We start from the raw sequence: 16,180 nt of genomic DNA, 5'->3' as shown, positions 1-16,180 counted from the left end.
TTTGCTGTAAGATAAAGTTTGAAAGAGTTTGGTACATTTTAATTGCACTTGAATTTTCCATACTTTTTGTTCTGTTTGGATTATTGCGCATGTCTATCAGCAATGAGCATCACTGTTCCCCCAACAGCTGTTTAAGGCTTATAACACACCTCAGTTTCGGAGTATGTCGCGCCAATTAAGTTTTAATCCGCAGAAGGAATATGAGTTGATCGAGTACCCCGGCCGAGTGGTTAATCCAGATCGGATGATAGCCACTCTGGGCGGCATCATCAATGTGTCCAAGGTAAGTGTTTCAACATTGTTGTGGGCAGCTTGGCTGATATTTTATTCCATTCACAGGTTTTGGGCGATGAAGTAAAACGATTGGCATTGCACTTCCATCCGGAGAATCCCTACAACAAACCCACTTTTGGGGACTGCACGGATAAGACTGGTGTCCTGCTATCTATTACCGTGAGGCGCCACAAAAAGGACAAGAAACGGCCTCCGGAATATTTTGTACGGGTTTTGGGCCACTGCAGCAGAAGTTTCACCTTTGAAAGTGAGTTAAGACTCCGGACTTAATCGCCGAACTATTCTAATTTCGTTTGCACTTGAAGCGCTTTGTGATTTCCAATACTTACCCCTTTGGTCAACTCCCAAAAGTGACAATGCAAATGCAGCCCAGGAGCTCACCTACGCTTTGGATCAGTTGAAACCCAGGGACACCACCGATTTGGACTTCTTTAAGTGAGTAACCTCTCCATAGACTTACTATTTAGACCAAGATAATGAGATCCTGGTTGGCAAGGCCAACTATAAATCTCTACCATTGCAGTCATTGTTCCTTATTTTAGTCTTATACGCTAATTTATAACTAACTGCTCAACTATTATAACTATAATTGCTCAGTATTTAATGGTTTGATGTTTATTTTCACAGACGTCGCCACAGTCAGTTGCTGGCGCTGCCCGAATTGTTCACCCATGTGGACACAGTCTACGCGGGCACACATCGCATAGATCCCTCAGAAGACGGTCAACATGAGGTGCTGGGCGTGCAGTCGAAGTCCTCCTACGACAACCAGGGCGTGGTTTCGTTTAACATGGTGGACAGCTTTCCCACTCAAGCAGACTCCCAAAACCTTAAACGGCTCAAAGTTAAGTACGTTTCGGATGAGCAGTTGGCTTTGGTCAAAAAGCTGTTCGACGACTGCCCAATTTGGACCCGAATCGCGCTGCAATATGAATCCGGGTTAACGAACGACAAGCTCAAGTGCATCACACCTTCGCTGGCCTTTTACTTTAGCAACGGTCCATGGCGGACTTTGTATGTACGCTTTGGCTACGATCCTCGCAAGGACTTCAATAGTCGCTACTATCAGACCTTTGACTTTCGACTGCGATTCAGCACGGGCCTCTCCGAATTCGTGTACGCCAAGAAGTTCGTAAAGCAACGAAGGGCGGCGAACGCTCCATTTGCGCCCATAGAGGATCGAGTTTCTGATCTGGTTCAAGACATTGACTATCCCTACTTTGACGAGCACAAGTTGCCGCGCTCCAGACAATGCATGCTGCGCTATTCCGACGTACGTATGACAAGGATCCAGGAAATGCTGGAGAAGATCCCCACTCCACTTACCGGAGCTGTGTGCAATGAGCGAACAGGCTGGCTACCGCCGGGATTTGATGCTCAAGTGCGACAGATTGTCTGCGCCTCCATTAGCGAACTTCTGCGCAATCATTACCGCAAGGAGAACCTTACAGCCGAAGTGGAAGCAGTTACCCAGGCCGACGAAGAGGATGAAGACGAAGCCGAGGACGAGGAGACGCAGGAAGAGGACATGGACCTGGATGATTCGCAAGCCATGAGCAACTCGGACCAATTCGTAGACAATGACATCGAGCAACTCTTTGATAATATCACAAGCTGAGTGAGGACGCTGACTGGAATGTTTATAGCATAGGATGTAACATGTATATTACTTTTAATCAACAAAAAAACAGAGTTCAATTTGTTTAATATACTACGAAAGTATACGAAAGCTGTTTAGTTTATTCAATTGAATGATGTGAAGGCGCAACCTTTATTCTTTAATAATTATACAGATAAGTGTAATAAATTTCATTCTCAATAGCAGAAGCTAAAATTTATAATTGCAAGGAGTTTTTTGACTGCTGTAAATGCTGGCTGACGGAATACCCTCTCCTCCACTGCCTAGGGCCTGCATCTGTCAAGGAATCGAGGATACAGGCAGACCTCGCGGATGTGGTAGCGGTTGAGCAGCCAGCAGAGGAATCGCTCCAGCCCCAAACCATAGCCGCCATGTGGCATGGTTCCATAGATGCGCTGGTCCGTGTACCAGTAGTAGGGCTTTGGGTCAATGCCTTCGCGCGCATACCCCTTGAGCAGCTCTTCGCTATCGTAGATCCTCATCGATCCACCCACAATCTCGCCCACATTTGGCAGCAGAACGTCCACGCTCTCGGTCAAGCGCTGATCCTCCTTGCAGCGCTGCATGTAGAAGGACTTGATTTCCGCCGGGAAACGGCACAGCATAATGGGTTCGTTAATGGTATCAGTCATCTTGCGCTCAGGAGCCTCTGGAATATCCTCGCCAAACTCGTAGAAGGTGCCATCGTCCTTGGTCACGTTGTTCTCCTTCAGCCACTTGATGGCATCCTCGTAGTTCATGCGACGGAATGGCTTTTGAGGAGGTTTGAAGTCAGGGTTAAGCTCCTTGACCAAATACCCCCAGGGTGACTTCAGAACACGATCCACCACGTCGCAGACCAGATCCTCCAATCGGTCAAGCAGATCATCAAACGTAAGGAACGGACACTCCGCTTCCACGTGCGAGTATTCAGCCAAATGCCGCCGCGTACGACTCTGTTCCGCACGATAGCTCTGGGAAATGGTAAAGACATCGCCCAAAGCCGGCAGGCAGGTCTCCAGATATAGCTGCGAGCTCTGCGTGAGGTAGGCCTCCTCGCCGAAGTACTTAAGCTTGAAGAGCGTTGAGCCACCTTCAACCTGGGTCTGTACCAGAGTTGGGGGCGTCACCTCGTTATAGCCACGTGCCTCGTAGTGGGCACGGAATGCTTGCGTCACAACGGATCGCATCTTGAGCACTTTCGAGGTGTTCTCGCCACGGATCATGATGTGGCGGTTATCGAGCTGCACGTCCGGTTGCGCTTCCTCGTTGAGAATGGCATCAGCACCGCCGGGTGGAGCCAGACCAATCAACTCCCAGTAGTCAACGTTCAGTTCATGTCCTCCCGGGGCCGTCTTTCCTTCTGGAACTAGTTTCAGGGTACCAAACAGGACTACAGAGCTCTCCGTGCTGAGGGTGAGCGCATCGTAGGTCTGGCAGAGCTGGTCGTTTAGCACGCACTGCAGGAAACCGGTGCCGTCGCGAAGTGTGATGAAAATCAGGGACTTTCCTTGACGACGCAGACGATGCACCCAACCAAAGATCTTGACACGCGAGTCGCGGTTGGCGGTGCCCTCCACGATACGAATTTTGCGGGCCAAAGGCAGACTCGGATCCTCCGAGATCTTTACCTTTCGGGCATCCTCCAGATTTTGCTGGCGCTTCTCCGCATCCTCCGTCTCGCGTTGCTGCTTCTCGGCATTCTTGTGCGACTCCCTGACGAACAGTTTCTGAATTTTTTTCAGCTGGGACTTGGCCGCCGGCTCAAAGGGCTCCACTGCATTCGGATCCTTGCTGTCCACGTATATCGTGGGAAAGGGCTCCTTGCCCGCATGACGCATCGCCTGCAAAATGGTCTTAAAGGGCTTGGACTCACTGCCATCGCCGGACTCATCACTGCCCTTCCTTTCCGACGTAAAGATAGCACCTGCACATGGTCGTACATATATAAATTGCATATTATAGATCGATACTTCTGGCTCGCTGACAACGTGGACGAAATAGTTGGCCCACTTTTTCTATCAAGTTAAGGCATGCTCACCCAAGGTTAACTCAGCCAACTGGTCAGCGGGCATCTTGTTCGCTTTGTGACAAAGATTTTACTGATGTACCTTAAATCTTGTAAATATACGCAAAATTGCACCAGCTTCAAGTCGACAGCTTTGACAAAACGATACCTCTCGCCGGATACTCGATAGACACAATGAACAGCAAGTGTTGGAGAACGCCGATGGTCAATTGAAAGCTGAAAATAGCTCAACTTTTGATTTTATGGCGGGAATCTAAAAAGTTAAGCTATGAAGCTATGATAACTTTGCTTTCTTTTATTACTTGAATTGGTATTTCCGTCTACACAAATATTTTCTCCGCGTGACTTTGCTAACAGAGCTTAATATAAATAATTTTATTATTGCTATCAAGAATGCATTGCAATTAGTAATTATACATAATTACTAAAAACATTGCAATTATCTATACATATGTTGAATTGACTTGGCCTTTCAATTTATATCGCTAACTCTTACCCAATAGATGGTATTTTTCAGAAGTTTTCAATTGAAAATATTCAATTTGTTTTCTAATAACACCCATCTCCCGACAAGAATTTCGAGATTCAAGCCAATCCTGTCGGACAATCGGTTCGATGTGAAAATAAATAGCACCAAAGTTAGGCGACTTGATGTAACGCGTTTTAATACACCAAATTCAAAGGTTTTTTGCTTATCTATAAAAAGATTGTGATTTCCCAATATACGAAAAATCCCTGCAGTTCTTCTTTTTTAAGCTATCCTGTTTTTTCAAATAATTTAAAAGTAGCCAAATCCAGATAAAAAATATCGGCTCACTTTCGAGCTTTAATTTATTATCGATATATATAAGTGCCTTCTCAGCTTCGTGGGGAGACGTAAACAATTTGAGAAAATAGAAAATGCCCTCGGAAAACAGGTAAATGCAGTATAAAACGTGCCAAACAAATTGACTTAATTCACCAACTATCGCCGCTTAGCAGAATTAAAATCCTGCCCAAGGCGGTGGTCTGCGAGGAGAGCAACCTGCGTGGTGACATCACCTTCTCGTCGGGCTGTGTGGTTCATCCGAGTGCCACCGTAATCGCCGACGCAGGACCCATAATCATTGGGGAGAACTGCATCATTGAAGAATATGCTACAATAGCCCACCGCCTGGAGCCAGGTGCTGTATGGGATGTCAACAATATCCTGAGTATCGGCACCCACAATGTATTCGAGGTTGGATGCCAAGTGGAAGCTGCTCGAATTGGCGATAAGAACGTCTTCGAGAGCAAATGTTTTGTGGGCCGCGCAGTTACTATTTCCAGCGGCTGTGTGGTGGGAGCGGGTATTAGGATCCATACCAGTCAACTTCTGCCCGAAAACACCATTGTTTATGGAGAGCAGGGTCTGCAGCGTGAGGCCATCGACAAGCAGGGATCACAGACCCTGCAAATCGACTTCCTCCGCAAGGTCCTGCCTAACTATCATCATCTTCGCAAGCCCAACTACGATCCCAAAAAGGCGCGCAGCGTGGTGTAGCTTGTAGTATTGTTTATATATATATAATCCGTCATGTATTCTCCACTTTTACGGCATTAAAGTCAGCCATCTCCTTTTCGAAGGTAACGATTGTATGATCACACAGACCCTCCAGGTCCTCCAGTCCCCGTTTGAGTATATCTATGGCTCTGTCTCGATGGGATTGGATGCGAAAGTGCAGCTTCTGCTCTGTGGGATGCGGAATGGTATAGCCACAGAAATCCACCTCCGGGTAGCGGGCTATGATCGTTTTCAGTGCATTTCCCAGCGTGTGGCCCTCGTTGGTGAATACAAAAGTCCGCGATCCTTCGCCGTTCTTCTCATCACCAGCCAGCTGGGGAAGGTATTAAATAATTAATTAGCCATTTAAAATCCACATGGAGTGTATAGTTAAGTGTCTACCTCAGCCAATGCTCCCATTTTCAGTTGGTTTAAATACTCTTTAGTTTGTTTACAAAAAACGTGCAAGACACATGCCTCGGCAATCGATTGTGTAGTCATCGATGCTCATCGGTTAAAGTAGCCAAAAATGGCTAGTTCCAATTGGAATGCAAAATAGCTAAAAGGTAGAGATGGCTTATCCTAATTCAAATCAATGTAATACTAAACCCAAATAACTGTAAATAAAAAACTTAATGCATATTATGTATGTGTCAAATAAACTTTCACAGTTACTTCTAACATGAAAGTAATGCATAGCTGCTGAAAAAGAGTAATCGATGATTCGATGACGCGTCGATGTTTCCACCAGCTCTAGTTCTTGACGCGTTCTGACACGGACGCGGTTTTCGACCAAGCATTGAATTGTGTGTGTTGTTTGTTAATTCGCTTCGTTCTGTGGCCAATTTTATTGGGCCAGGTGCGAAATCAGTTTTGTGCGGTGTCGGCCGAAAAAGAAAAAGAGTCGCAAACAGCCGCATTAGCATAATTGCATGCCGCCTTCTGCATACGTGTGTGTGTCTTGGTTTGTTTGAAAGCATCAGCAGAAAAGGCGGCAAAGAAAGAAGCAGAGGCGAAGCGGAGCCGAGAAAACAAAAACAAAAAAACTGCAACGGCAAACATAATTATTTCGCAATGCATTTAACGTAAAGTTGCTCCAAAAACACCGACACTCGGCCAAAAACGCATACAACGACGAATGGGCACTTCATTTTACATGCTTTTTTTTGCCGTATCCATCAGGAATTGACTGCAATACAGGTTTGTTTAATGAACACCATGTGCTTATTAATAATATCGCGTACATAAATACGCGTTATTAAAACGCTCGAACTGTCATTTAAATTTTGTTGACGGCCACGCCCCCTTTCTGGTCCGAAAAATTATGCAAATTCATGCGCCCTTTTTCTCTGTCCACACACACAGATGCAAAAAGACAGCTGCCTCTGCCGCCGTGCTGAGGCCCGCGAAGGCGGAAGTGATGGCTAAATACCAGTTCAGAGGCTTTACTAAAGCTTTATCTTGATCGTTACTGTGTCTCCTGTTCTGCTGTTCGTTTCTTATTGCCAATCATGTAGACTTTTATTCCCATATAACCAAAAAGTTAAATTCACTAAAAATAAAAACGGCTGTTGTTAATCCCTTATACATTTTTAAAAAAATACTATTTAAATAAATAAATAAAATATTCTAAATGATTGGCTTTTAAAGCCAACATAGGGCGAGCGCCCTATGATATGCAGCAACTTATTGTAAAGATACCCAATATCTTTTATCCAATGCTCACTGTATTTTGTTTCCACTGGTTGCTATGCTCTCCTCCCTATCTCCTTGCCATTCCTCTTTCCGCCAACTTTTCGGCATCCTGCTAACTCCTTTGCACTCATTTGTTCGGTGGTAGCTGGCACACACACACATGTACACACATCTGTTGTGCCTTGGTGGTGACTAATGCGGCAGCATGTTCCGTTATCTCATGCGTTCCCCCTCCTCGCGCCCACGCGCTTCAACGCTTGTGTTGTAATAATCACTTTTTGTGTATGTAAGTATGCGCGAGTCTGTCTCACGTTTCGTTTGGCGCCATGCGTTCCCCCCAATTTGCAGTTGTTGCAATTTAGTCTAGGCTGCGTTCCGCTTCCATTTCGTTTCCCCCATTATACTGGGCGCCCTTTTGGCTTGTTGTTTTTGTTTTACATGGCCTGCAGCGTATAATTGTATATATGCATGTGTATTGAGAGCCGGCGTTTTCTGACTTGTGTGTGAGTGAGAGCGAGGCAGCTGCTCTCTCCTGGCGGAAAAAAGTCGTTCGCTCTTTCTTCTGGGCTAACTCTATTTTTTATGGGTTTCTTTTGAGTTTGCAATTATTTTGGCTTTGTAGTGGTTACAACAAAGAAACTGCATATTACCGTCACGATCGTCGCAAAAATGGAAAAGAAGAAAAAGAAGTGCGAAATGGTTCTGGGAATACGATCCAGAGGGTTTTTGCTTGGCCCATGAACAAAACATATATACATACATACATAGCAACACAACGATATATGGTCTGTATATGTTATAGGGAAAATAACTTCCTTAGCGTTTACTCGCAAAACTAATGCGTGAACAATTCACCGACTTGTGTGTAAAATAAACGTAGAAAAAACGCAAACGAATCGAATTTGTAGAAAAGTCATCAACGGATAAAAAGAAGGAATTATATTAATTAAATATAAATAAAGCCCATAAGTATTTTTTGTTTGTAAGCTGCACGTGATAATAAATGGCAAAAGAGGGGGAGTCCAAAATCGTAAGCTCTCCCTAGAGTGGTATGTCTTCCACCTTGTGCCATGAATATTGCAAATAATCCACTTGAAGTACAAAATACCTGTCAGGGTGTAGACACAGTGTTTTCACTTGGTAGGGAACAGGTTATAAATGGAATTTTAAAACGAACATTGTGTGTTTATGTAATGGGGACTAACCGACTGTTCTGATCGTTAATTAATATGTAGATATTTTAAAGAATTGTGTTAAAATAATTGTGTCAGAAATGTTTAAAGTAAGTTGTATACACGTAAGCAATAGCGTGTTTCTTTGACTATTTAACTGAATTTTTCAAGGATGTCTGCTTCAATTTTCGAGTGCCCACTGTGCCAGAAATTTCCAAGGATGCTGCAGACATTGAAAGCCAGCGAAACAAAATAAAATTAAATACACAGACAGTTTTGGGGCGAAAGGAAGTGGAAGGAGGAGTAGCTGAAGTGAAGAAGGGGCAAAGGGGAGCCGGGAACAGCAGACAAAAAAGGTAAAGTGGCAATGGCACAAGACGTAAACGGAGAGCACGAACAGAGAAACGAGAACAAGGAACAGACGGAAACACGGACACGACGACGTGATATTCCAACATCCTGTGCATCGAGTCACGAAGGAGGTGGGTAGTGCCGTAGAGCCGGAGAGTATGGCAAAGCAGGGGCGGAGGAGAGCAAAAACCTGTCATCTGCTGCAGTCGATACGGGCCATGAATAGGGGGAAGAAGCAATCGAGAGAAGGAGACAGACGCAAAAGGATGAAGCTGCAAGCATTTTTAGAATTCCCCAAATCAACATAAAAATAAACGATGGTGGCCAGCAGGAAAAAAAGTTATAATAGAGTTCCAAAAGAGCAATAAAATATTTTTGATCAATAGGCCTTTGCCGTTAATGGCAAATGCAAAATATCAGTGCATTAAGAAATTCCTTTGATAATTTATGATATAACAGAGTTCCTCTTTTTTTTTTTCTCTGTAAGAAGAGCCAGTCAAAAGGAAGCTGAGCTCAGTCCCTCCCCTCTTTCTCCTCCTTTTTGCTTCTCTATGTGTGCGTGATCGCTGCCCAGACGCAGCAGCAGCGACGCCGGCAGAGAGACATAAAACAAACAAAAACCTCAAATGCATTTTTTTCTGGTTTCGCCTTTGTTCGGCTTTCCTTGTTTTTAGTATCGAAGTTTAGCCATATTTTAATGTGATATAACAACAAACCGTGGATAATTTTGTTGTTATTACTAAAAATGTTCAGTCAGGAAATCGGTTTCTGATATATATTTTCTGATATCTAATATATTTCATAGTATACATTTCTTTTAAGGTCGAACCGGTAATATGTGAAAAATATTTCTGATCTGATAGTGTCGTTACTGCACTAATGGATTGATTATTAAAGCCATGGGGATTATCAGTTGGAGCATGTTGTAAGCTTAGAAAAGCGAGGCCTTCAACTTGGGAGCCTAAACCCTGACATCCGCTGCTCCCAGGAATATTTAAGCCAGTAAGTTTCGGAGAGAGTGGCTCTTGATTTCCGGCCTTTAGTTTCAGGTGCACTGAAAGGGAAACGGCGGTGTAAACCCACCATACATCCTTGTGGTTTTCGCAATTGAAATGCATGTTTTATTCGTGCATTATTTGCGCATTTTTTTGCAGTACGCTCGAAGAGATTTGCATAATACGCCGTAGAGCGGCCGTAAAATGTGTCCGATGCCGTCTGTTGCCGTCGCCATCGCCCATATTGCGGATGGGTGTTCCAGTTGATGTTGTTCATGTTGTTGATGCTGTTCTTGTTCGGTGGTGGTTGCTGCTCGAGTCCTCAAAGGACTCGCATCGCATCCCCTGTGTGTGTGTGTATATGTGTCCTGTGCCTAGTTTCGTTTCATTTTCGTTTCACTTTTTCCCTTTTCGCCCTGCTGCTTGCCGCTTTTATTGTCGAACTTTACAGCTGCCGCTTTCATTTCATTTTACTTTATTTCACTTTTTTCGTTCTGTCCAACTTGCATTTTTTCCCGGTTGTGGCTTATTTTTGGCAGGGTTGGTTTCCACTTATGTGTGTAACTTGCGACGGCGTGTCGTATGCTCCTGACTTTGATCCTTTTCCTGGGGTGGGACCTCTGTCGTCTGGCCACCCACCCCTCGGCCGAAACATTAGGGAAAGTGTCTTGCAAATAAATAAATAGTCATGTCAGCCATATTATTAATGTCCGGGAAAAAAGGTTGGATGGAAGGTGGCTCAAGGTCTGCGTTCGTTTGGGCGGGTGGATGGGTGGTGGGTGCTAATCAACCCTCCTGGGCTGACGGTGTCGGTGTGACGGTGGAATGCATCTTACCCCGAAACACACGAACTCCCAATACAGTATTAACTGGGACTAACGGAACATCTAGTTGATACCAAATACTATTTAATTGTTGGTTGGTTGAAGTTGGTTCAAGGTCTAGATGTTAAAAATATTTTCAATAATATCCTAGTATGGATATACGTATTTCAAATGAGTGTTGTGCTTTGAATTGATAATATAAAATATAATAAATGATATTTGTAGATTGATTATTCCAAGACTGCCATTAGAAAGGTAATGTGCTATTTGGTTCGGAACAATTGGTATTTTTCTTGGGAGTCGCAAGTCAAATGAATCTAATATCAAGGGATAATACCCTTTAAAAATCAATCCAGAGCGGCGGGCGCTCACTGTACGCATTATATATGCGACTACGCATTGCTGTCTGTTCGCGTTGGGGTCAACAAACTTTTGGGCCAGCCCCCAGCATCAGTGCGTGTGAGTCTGGGTGTCTGCGTGCATGGGTGTGTATCTGGTTGTGTTAGTGCGTGCGGGCAAGTGTTGGTGAGTGCGAAAAGTGAACGATTTTCCAGCAGAGCTCAAGCCAAAAACCCCTGCTGAAATCGGCGGACACTAGCACGTTCTACGCATTTTTGTGCATTGACCCCAGACAGACGGAAGACCGCCCCAGCCAAACCACCACCCCCACCAAGCACCCTCCCCCACCCCTCGAGTGCACATACATACGATTTGCTCCCCTCACACGCAGACACACGCACATCTGTTTGTTTGCATAGTACAATGGCAAGCCTCGCTGATTTGATTTTCATATGCTGAATGGAATTTGAGGGTGGATTCAACGCCCTGCCGTCGTTGGCGAACACCTTTATCGGAAGTTTTATGAATTTTGTTGTATTATTTTTTACGATTCTATATATTAAAATATGTGCGCTGCTGTACACGGTAAGGAAATATTATAGGAAGCTAAGCCAAGCATATTATAAAATATATGTATGTCAAGTAATATACGATTTAAAGCGTAGGGTTAATGTGGAACTATTTATTTATTTTTTCAGCATTGTATTTACTTAGCATTTGGTATATTGGGAAGTAACGCATTTTGTGTAATAAAGGAATTGCTTAAATTGAGACCCTAAATACTTCCCCTTTTTTCTTGAGTTCGCTGCTGGATCTTCGGTCACAAGTTTATAGCGGCGAAAAGTCAAGAAGCACCTTTAATTGCACTCTCTGTCGAGAGCGCTGCTCGCAAGCTTTTATTTTAGTGTTATTTTACCTTTGGGGGTATGGATATAAAATAATTTTATTGCCTCCGCCCCCGCGAGGTTATTTTGGGTGTGGTTCTGCAGTACAGATTGATGGGATTTAGTTGAATGATTTGAGAGGACGACCGGTTCCTCAGTTGCTGTGGCCGGTCTGTCTTTGTTTTCCGCTTTTCATGCTGTCCATGAAATTTGCTGGGCAACATTATTAAAGGTCATTTACTTTTGTTAACCGTCAGGGGTAGTTTTCTCTCGACTTTCAGGTTCGCTCAACTTCGGTCTCGAATTCCCACTGTCCTGCGTCCTGTGTTTCTACGTCCTCATGAATATGCGAAAATTTAACGCATGCAAATGGTGGAATTGTCCCAAGAAAACCGTCTTGTAAATGAATCTTTATGGGTCTTGTAAAGAGGGTTGTAAACGGCATGGCGAGGGGTGTCCGGAAACCTGGGTTCGTGGGAATTTTGTCAAAACTTTTGTTGGAAAATGGCTTTTGGGATGGGTTACGAAGATACGTTTCCGTTTTGCATGAACAGGTTGGCCTTTGTTATTAAGTTAGATGCCATTATCGTAATAGGTCTACTGGGATCTAGTTTTTAGAGACGGGTAAAGATGAGGGGCATTATCTCAGCTGAAATCTTTTAAGGAGAATTTCGTCTCCTTCAAGCTCCATTTGTGTGATTTTCTTGGAATATAAGCAGCAGCATGTGTTTCTTTGTTTAATATGCTTTTGTTTGTTCATTTGCTGTTGTATTCGAAAAAGCAAAGTTTCAAACTAAGGGAATACAGTAAACTTAAGATAAAACGATTTAAGTTGAAGCTTAGATGATGTGTACATATTATTATTAGTATTAGTTTTTAACAATGCATACTAAAATGTGTCTGTGGTAAATTAATTTAAAAAAATCATACTGAATACTGGATACTGGATCCAGTAACCTAGCCTGTTTTTACTGTGCCCGTATTTTGGATTCCTTCAGGGCTGTGTCGTTCTTGGCATCCCCCAACTTCAATTCTTCACAGCCTTGAGTTCTCCAGTCTTCTTGCACTTGGAAGCATTGAAAGCTTCCCTCCTTTCTTCCCGTCCAACACAAAAAGTTCACACGCTGCTTGCTGTCGGAGTCTTCGGAACTGTGTTTGACTTTGTTTGGCTTTCGGTTTACGAGTATATTTGTATGTTCACGGACCAGACGACAAGACAGCTGTTAAAGCAAATTAATCTAACAACAATAACAACAGAGGGCCAGAAGAAACAGAGCGGGCAAGAAGAACAGCTCGGGCATTCTCAGACCGACGTCTCGAATCCACATTGAAACACTGTGTGTGGAAATATTCAGAGTGTGGTTCAGCTGAAACTGACATTGCTGATAAAACTATGTAAATGCCTTTGGAGGTGGGACAAGAAGAGCCCATTTGCCCATAAACAGTGTACAGTGAACATTCTAAAGTACTTAGAATGTCAATTTTGTATCATCTAAAATCCGAAATAATACTTCCTAATTCCTAAAGTTTTATATCAATGGCATATTTAATAAATGTATCTTTTCAATTTCAAAACTCCTTCCATCATCACACCTACAGATATTTTGAGACATTTGCAAAGATGTATATTCAAAAATCAAATAGACTTGCTGACAGCATGACTCATGTACTTCATCGATAGGGTAGTGCGATTCCGGATTTCGCCAACCGAGTACCGACCACAGTAGTCACCACCTATCAAATTCTTTTGTGGTTCAATTTGTAGTTGCTTCCGCTTGTTGTTGTTTAGAAATAGAAATGATTTCACAATGTACTTTTTTGTGCCGAGCTTAGAGCTTCAGTTGACCGTTTCGTTCCGTTTAGCCAACCTCCCCTCCTCCTCCCGGTTTTCCCCCTCCGAGCCTCCGTTCGAAATCTAACGAAAGAAAAGAAATAAATGAAACAGCATACGAGAAGGAATACAAATAATACAAAACATAAGGAATAAAGACGAAAAACAAAAAACACGTTTCTCAAACTCGGTTTTGCTCATTTCTTATTAGATATTCTGGTGCTGTCATCTGTCTCGCTCGCTCGCTCGCTCGCTCTGTCGCGCCCCAAAGACACTTATTATTTATTCTTTCGCTGGCCAGCAACTCGTGGCTCTTGGTTTATGGTGATTCAGCTCAAAACGAGAAGTGAATGTACCCGCCCGCCTCCCGAGCCCGCCCCCAGAGCTCACTCGGCGCTGGCAGAGCAGTTGGCGTCAAGAGCGACGCCAGTGGGCACTTAGAAAAAAAGTTTCCCGATTTTGAACCACTAAGTCACTTCTTACACTGATTAGCTGGATAGCCGGAATGGGGGTGGGGGTCTACAAGCAATAATGTAACGTACGTGCACTGCCTAAAGTCAAGGAGTATTTTGTGGTCGGATTTGACCCACTCTAATCGAATAAATAATAAAATAAATATTATTTATAATATTTAGATGAAATTTAAATAACTTTTCTTCAAAGCAAAAGTACCTTGCCTCTTTTGTATTTATAATTTAAAACTCAATTGGACCGAGTAGAACAACCTTTTTTTGAGTGTAACTGGTTTTGCATTTGGCGTTTGTGTTCCGTGGTTGTAAAATGTCAGTGTTAAATAATATTGTGTTTAATAAACCAGAAAAACGTAAGCAAATTTACCGTTGTCTGCGGTGACTAAGCGATAGATGCAGTTGGGAGCAGGGGAAGCGAGACGGGGTCAGGCCGAGCTTAAAGGAAACTGCACTTGGGTGAGTGAGAGAGTGAACAACTGACTGACTGACTGATTGATGGCCATTGGCCAAAGCAACAATAATAACAACAACGACCACACTAAGCAGCGAGTAAGAGAACAAGCTTCAAATTGTTGTTTCTGCTGTCAGTGGGTTCTACCGCTTTTCTTCTTCTTCACCAGTGAAGGTCAATGCTCGTACGCCAACGCTGCTGTCGACGTTCTTCTCCGATTCTGATTCTTCACCGATTTCAGTTCTTCAACTGATGGCGACGTTCTCCTTCGATTCTTCAGACCCTTTGTGTTGTTGATATTGCGTGATGATTGGCCTTTGTCGTTGTTGTTCTTGTTTGGCATGTAGGTTACACTCGGGAAAATATGATTATGTTAAAGTATTACGATTATGCATACACAGTTACAAAATACATTTCCTTGTTCAGCACTATTGCTTACATTTCATAGTTAGTCTCTGTGATTTCTTACCAGTTACATTAAATATTTACATCACTAAATACATTTTATGCACTTCAACTTGAAAGAAATTCGAAAAAGTCTTGGTTCTTATACATAAATGTTTGGTCTTCAATTGACGGCTCATTTCTCTTCCCCTTTTCTCGCCTAATTCGAGTTGATTTAGGTACAAACAAAATCTAATAAAATTCTATCCATAAAGTTGGTTAATGATAATGATGTTGTTGTGTGCAGGCGTGGCTCTCAGTTGGAGTTCCCTCCATTTAATTCTTCACCCAGCATTGAAGACAATCCATATAATTATGGAATAATTTAATTGTTTTTAATTTTGAGCTGGGATGCCTGCACTGGGGCACCCCGAACTAACGTTTTCCGGGCTTGGCCCCATCGCGTCGTAATCTGGCGGAACTTTTGACCGACGGTAACCCCCTGATTGCCCCGACTACATAACCCTCCGCAGAGAACCGGGTCTACGCCAAAGTTCTTTGGGGAAATTAGTGGGGAGTAACCCACTCAAAGTGGCAGAGGAATCGTTCAAAGGCCCCTGGGAGAATGCTCAGTTCAGTTCAAAGAACTTCCCACATCTGATTAAAGAAATAATCTGGGGGTGTGCGAATCATGTTTAGGAGCTAAGGGGAGATGGGTGAAACGGAACTTAAAAGCAAAGCAAACCTCTAGATCGACCCAAAAGTGCCATTTCCGTTGGAACAGCAAAAAATTATGTGTAGGCAGAGGAATCTATGCAAACACCAAGTCGAGTTTTGTGTTGATTATATTTTTCCATATTTAAGTAATCCCCGAAGAAAATTCATATGCAAAGAATTTCATAAATTCGTATAATCTTAACTTTTTCTTATCAACAATACTGTAGTCCAACAAAATATATTACAGAAAAGTTTTAATTAAAATGCTTAAAGCAGATAATATTTTAATATTTTTTTTTAATATATTTATAAAATATTTTGTATGGACTCTTAATTTTCCTCGTTAGCCAACTTTGACTGTAAGCGGCATCATAATTTGCCGCATCTAATATCGCAATTCGGAGCGTTGCGAGAAGAAGTCATTGGTCGAAAAGTACGCGGTTCGTTGGCTTTAAGAGTGTATCACAAGCAATTATGAACGTTGACCTTCTGCCGAAACGGAAAAAAAGTTTCCACTAAAGGTGAAAGAACACACACTCGGCCGGAGACCCCAAAATGAACGTAACAACCACATTAGCAGAGGCTGTGAAATGCCAAATGCGAG

At 43.2% G+C, this 16,180-nt stretch overlaps 5 protein-coding genes across 6 annotated transcripts in view; 3 read left to right on the top strand and 2 right to left on the bottom strand.

Annotated features, from left to right (window-relative positions):
* The first annotated feature begins 124 nt into the window (after window positions 1-124).
* Window positions 125-2,011, top strand: LOC122612292 (general transcription factor 3C polypeptide 5). The gene is made up of 4 exons (XM_043785792.1): window positions 125-283; window positions 340-541; window positions 600-729; window positions 922-2,011. The coding sequence occupies exons 1-4, from the start codon at window positions 164-166 to the stop codon at window positions 1,910-1,912; spliced, it is 1,443 nt and encodes a 480-aa protein (XP_043641727.1). The 5' UTR covers window positions 125-163; the 3' UTR covers window positions 1,913-2,011.
* Window positions 2,012-2,027: 16 nt separating this feature from the next.
* LOC122612291 (asparagine--tRNA ligase, cytoplasmic) lies at window positions 2,028-4,113 on the bottom strand. The gene is made up of 2 exons (XM_043785791.1): window positions 3,954-4,113; window positions 2,028-3,839 (listed from the first exon to the last, which is right to left on the bottom strand). Exons 1-2 carry the CDS (start codon window positions 3,985-3,987, stop codon window positions 2,197-2,199), a joined length of 1,677 nt encoding a protein of 558 aa, XP_043641726.1. The 5' UTR covers window positions 3,988-4,113; the 3' UTR covers window positions 2,028-2,196.
* A 615-nt stretch (window positions 4,114-4,728) lies between these two features.
* LOC122615221 (dynactin subunit 6) lies at window positions 4,729-5,545 on the top strand. 2 transcript variants are annotated; one of them, XM_043790174.1, is made up of 2 exons: window positions 4,729-4,858; window positions 4,923-5,545. In XM_043790174.1, the coding sequence occupies exons 1-2, from the start codon at window positions 4,842-4,844 to the stop codon at window positions 5,461-5,463; spliced, it is 558 nt and encodes a 185-aa protein (XP_043646109.1). In that variant the 5' UTR covers window positions 4,729-4,841; the 3' UTR covers window positions 5,464-5,545. The 2 variants fall into 2 exon arrangements, with proteins under 2 accessions (XP_043646109.1, XP_043646108.1); XM_043790173.1 differs by having other exon boundaries at window positions 4,797-4,858; window positions 4,920-5,545.
* Window positions 5,461-6,068, bottom strand: LOC122615222 (probable DNA-directed RNA polymerases I and III subunit RPAC2). The gene is made up of 2 exons (XM_043790175.1): window positions 5,866-6,068; window positions 5,461-5,797 (listed from the first exon to the last, which is right to left on the bottom strand). The coding sequence occupies exons 1-2, from the start codon at window positions 5,962-5,964 to the stop codon at window positions 5,495-5,497; spliced, it is 402 nt and encodes a 133-aa protein (XP_043646110.1). The 5' UTR covers window positions 5,965-6,068; the 3' UTR covers window positions 5,461-5,494.
* A 138-nt stretch (window positions 6,069-6,206) lies between these two features.
* Window positions 6,207-16,180, top strand: part of LOC122615219 (brain tumor protein) — a 36,515-nt gene continuing 26,541 nt past the window's right edge. The window contains exon 1 of the mRNA XM_043790171.1: window positions 6,207-6,663. The gene's annotated coding sequence lies outside the window, so the exon portion shown is untranslated. The remainder of the gene's footprint in view (window positions 6,664-16,180) is intronic.

Source organism: Drosophila teissieri, chromosome 2R, assembly GCF_016746235.2.
Source record: "Drosophila teissieri strain GT53w chromosome 2R, Prin_Dtei_1.1, whole genome shotgun sequence".
Lineage (NCBI taxonomy): Eukaryota > Metazoa > Arthropoda > Insecta > Diptera > Drosophilidae > Drosophila > Drosophila teissieri.
This window is presented reverse-complemented; position numbering and strand designations above follow the sequence as displayed.

Bases quoted from the DNA above. Each gene is read 5' to 3' on its own strand.
- LOC122612292 (XM_043785792.1), top strand. From the start codon at position 164: ATGTCGCGCCAATTAAGTTTTAATCCGCAGAAGGAATATGAGTTGATC. The intron at 284-339 runs GTAAGTGTTTCA...TTCCATTCACAG, and splicing joins GCATCATCAATGTGTCCAAG to GTTTTGGGCGATGAAGTAAA. The intron at 542-599 runs GTGAGTTAAGAC...TTGCACTTGAAG, and splicing joins CAGAAGTTTCACCTTTGAAA to CGCTTTGTGATTTCCAATAC.
- LOC122612291 (XM_043785791.1), bottom strand. From the start codon at position 3,987: ATGCCCGCTGACCAGTTGGCTGAGTTAACCTTGG. The intron at 3,840-3,953 runs GTGAGCATGCCT...GACCATGTGCAG, and splicing joins GTTGGCTGAGTTAACCTTGG to GTGCTATCTTTACGTCGGAA.
- LOC122615222 (XM_043790175.1), bottom strand. From the start codon at position 5,964: ATGACTACACAATCGATTGCCGAGGCATGTGTCTTGCACGTTTTTTGT. The intron at 5,798-5,865 runs GTAGACACTTAA...TACCTTCCCCAG, and splicing joins AAATGGGAGCATTGGCTGAG to CTGGCTGGTGATGAGAAGAA.